Below are 3,980 nucleotides of genomic sequence, written 5' to 3' on the forward strand. Positions count from 1 at the left end.
TTATCTACTCTCGTTGCTACTTTATTTTACTATTACTAATACGAAATCTTGCGATTGACAACTACACGGTGGAGTTGGGGACACGAGGCTTTATTTTATTTTACAGGATTGCTAGAAGAAGAGAGGGAGAGACAACTCTTTTTCCATTTCCCCGAGAGTTTGATATAACCTTCGAGTCATGCTTGTGGAAAAAATACTCTGCTGACACAACAATCTCACTTGGACTCCCAACATCATCAGATAATCCTGTTGAACCAATGATAAAAAAAAACGTTGCCCGACGACCCGGGCTAGGTCATAGACAGAGTATTTTTCACATAAACCGCTCTGAGGTGTCCAAAAGTTACGTCTAGTCAAGAACACGGGAATTGCTAGTTCTGAGTAGACTGAGAACTAAGGTAGTAATCAGCAGACTTATGCATGGTGGGATTTGCAACGTGATTTGTATATTTAAATTAGAAGTTTCATTGTAACTAAGATTTTTTCAGTTGCAAACAGGAGTTTAGTTAAAATTAAGCTCGCAACTACGAAAAATGTCTCTAGACCGTTTGATTTGCTTCGTCATCCATTTTGATTGTGGGTTGCAACAACGAAAAATACCTCCAAACTGTTTGATTTGCTTCGTAATCCATTCTAATGGTGAGTTGCAACATGGATTGCATCTAGTAGAATTTTTGATATCATTAAAGTGAAACCTCTCCGAGACATGTAATCGTATACTGCATAATTAATATAATTTTGTGGAAATCGACGGCCAACATTGATTATTTGAGTCCCCGCAACACAAATGCTTGTAGTAGAAGTAATGGAACGGATCCCTTTTTTGTCCTCGCTTGTCTCTAGTTGGGTATGGTGGCGGTGACAAGGAATCCATCGCCATCAGGCATGACGACGACGAAGCCTTCCTCTCCGCCCGCCACGATCCTGCACGAGACATGCACTGGCTTGGCGCCCCGGAGCGTCAGCTCCTCCAGCCCGAGCTCGCTCCACTCCGCAGCTTCCAGCTTGTGCCCGGTCTTGATGCCGTCCGCCGCGACCGACGCCTCTACGGTAGTGGCGCCGCGGGCGGGGTCCGCGGGGGCGACGACGAGCGTGAACTGCGACGCCATGTCCGCGCCGAGCTCCTCGGTGGCCCGGGCCATGCAGGCGGCCGCGAGCGCGCGGAGGTCGCCGCCACCGCCGGCGACGGCGGCGGAGGTCCTGAACAGCACGGTCCGGGCGCGGACGCCGTCGGCGGCGGCGGAGTCGATGGGGAAGGACCTGATGCGCCTGCAGCAGAGCTCCGGGCGCTGGAAGTAGGCCATGTACTGCATCATGGGGCGGAGCAGGGTCTTGTTCTTCTCCTTCATCTCGGCGTGGATGCGCGCCCACTCGAGGAGGAACCTCGCCAGCGACCGCGGGTCGGCCAGCAGCGCCGTGCAGCTCACGCCGACGGCGTACCCGCCGTCCTGGAACCGGTTCAGCTGCGGTGAACATCGAAGCAGGTCGATTAGGTCAATCAAAAGTCATTCATGCAACGTCTGTTTTCGGCTAGGCAGGAGTAGTAGTACACTGTTAGTTGGCCTACTCTGGAGTGTGGAATACAGTACACCGTACTATACCAAACTGATGCTGTCGCTCATCATGAACACACGGTAGCTCAACAGTATCACATTGAATGAATTGCTTTCCACCTGTTTGGTGATTCTTGGGTTGGGGGTGACGTGTTCTACTCCGGCGTACCAGCACGTACGTGATGGTGGCGGCAGCAGCGGGTGATCGTGTATTTGTGTTGCTGTGGTGGTATATTCAACTTCGTTGGTAGGTGATGTCTCTCAGTCAGTATAAATGCGTACATTGATTTGCAAGATACTCCATCTCCAACTGCGGGAAAAATGGTTTTAGCTTGACTCGAGTAGATTCCTCTGCTACTAGAGATGGAACACCGTAGGGTGCATGCAGTCCTCTTGTGCAGCAGCAAGCTGCAAGCAGCGAATTTATAGGCTCCAGCAGGTACAGCAGTGATGACGTCATGCTGATGTCACCCATGTGTTAATCTAGTTTCTAAAAAATTGTGAAATATGTCTAAAATTTGTGAAACATGTTTGAAACTTGTGAAAAAATATTTACTATTCAAAGTATGTTTCACAAAGTTTCATAAATGTTGCTCACGTGTTTATGAAACTTGTGAAACGTTTTCTACTATACAAATCTGTTTCAATTATGTTTCAGTTTTGTCAAAAAAAAATATAAGTAGTCTCACCAATCTCAAAGCTAATCTGTGGCAGATGACACTCCTACACATACAGTCGCCTTTAAAAATGAGTTTTCGCAAGCTGCAACTATATGTGTGCGACACTAAAACTGCAAATTTGCTTCTTTTTTTCTTCCCTAAAAAGAATTAAATGTGCAGCTGCATCTAACTGAAAAGACTTTTCCAACAACCCTCAAAAAGAAAAAGGAAAACCTTTCCAACAAGCTAGTAGAATCAAGGTACAGAACGTATACTACACCTAATGATGATGAACTGATGTTAACAGGAGCTCAACATATTCAGCTTAACAGGAGTACATGTATAAATGGAGTAGACTGGTTAGCCCAACTGCCAGCCAGACCGTTATGAATGGATAACTCGTACGACTTAACTAATCCACGGAAGTTCAGAAATTTCCAAGACTTCCAAACAATGAAGTGTGCAATTTTAGCAAGACGTTGGAGTATAGTATTTTTGTATAAATCAAATACGAGGAGAATAATGGGCAGGCGTTGATGTAAGAAATGGCCGAAATGCAAAAATAAATCAAATACGAGGAGTACATACCTGCATGAACAGGAGCGAGCACATGTCGGGGTCCTCGGCGCTCACGTCGACCCACGGCGCCAGCGCAGCCTCCTTCCGGGGAAGGTCCTTGTCCGCCAGGAACTCCTCCAGGCTCGCCTCCACCGTGGCCTGCTGGAACCGCACGCCGGCGTCGTTCAGCTTCACCTCCCACGACCCGTCCGCGCGGCGCCGGAGCCGCCCCGCCATCTCCGGGAAGAAGCACAGCACCTCGCCTAGCGACTCCTTCACCCAGATGCCCTCCTCCCACGCCGCCTCGTCAGCGCGGTAGTAGAGCACCGCCCGCAGGCGCCGCTGCAGCGCCGCCTCGGGCAGCGGCGGCGCCGACACGTTGATGAGGCGCGTCCGGTCCGGCCCCACCACGCGCGTCGGCAGGCCCGTCTGCACGGACTCGATGTGCACCTGCGGCTTCGCTCCTGCTGCCGCCGCCGCCATTTTTTGGAGCTCCGTTGGTTGCCGGTGCCTGCTTGCAAGTGGTGGGCGGCTTCGCACTTAATTTCGCGGCTACTTGCTGGTGGCTGCTAGTTCCACTGTTCTGGAGGTCTGGAGCCGAGGAGGTCCCATATTTATAGACGCTTAATTGGCCTCCCCTGTTGATCAACGCCGCTGAGGCCAATGCATGGCAGTGTAGCATCAATTATGTGGTTAGCAGGATTAGAGTAAGTACAATAGTGTCCAATCAGCTGACTATAAGACATTAAATAATATATTTTAGATGAGTTGGAGGAGAGAGAAGAGGAGAGAGAAGGGAGGTGAAATTTCTTATGCAATAGCGAAGCTCTTGCGCGTCTTTCACAAGCACTTTGTGAGAGTGAAAGGTGGGCCATGTGTTAGTAAAGTGCTTCATTCTTATAGCCAACTATTATACATGTTAGCTATAAAATGACTACAAATGATATGGCATCGTGTTATAGCCAGCAGTTGGCTATACTATTGGAATTGCTCTTAATGTGGGTGCGTGCGATAAGGACCGCAAGCTGCCAAGTTTAGCGTTTGGCCTATCGAATACTGAAAACTGACAGGAGCCTTACATATCTCGAGACTATTTGGGTGATCCATGGCATATTTTTGTTTTGTGTGTTGGCAATATTATAATTTCAATTATGACATTCGAAAATTGTGAAGTTTGATATGATTAACTATATGCATTACAAATATTAGA

At 48.5% G+C, this 3,980-nt stretch overlaps 1 protein-coding gene across 1 annotated transcript; it reads right to left on the reverse strand.

Annotated features, from left to right (window-relative positions):
* Positions 1-709: 709 nt before the first annotated feature.
* Positions 710-3,368, reverse strand: LOC127306871 (uncharacterized). Its single transcript, XM_051337572.2, has 2 exons — positions 2,801-3,368; positions 710-1,463 (listed from the first exon to the last, which is right to left on the reverse strand). Exons 1-2 carry the CDS (start codon positions 3,251-3,253, stop codon positions 840-842), a joined length of 1,077 nt encoding a protein of 358 aa, XP_051193532.1. The 5' UTR covers positions 3,254-3,368; the 3' UTR covers positions 710-839.
* Between the last annotated feature and the right edge of the window lie 612 nt (positions 3,369-3,980).

The sequence above is a fragment of the Lolium perenne genome, chromosome 6 (genome assembly GCF_019359855.2).
Source record: "Lolium perenne isolate Kyuss_39 chromosome 6, Kyuss_2.0, whole genome shotgun sequence".
NCBI classification, from domain to species: domain Eukaryota; kingdom Viridiplantae; phylum Streptophyta; class Magnoliopsida; order Poales; family Poaceae; genus Lolium; species Lolium perenne.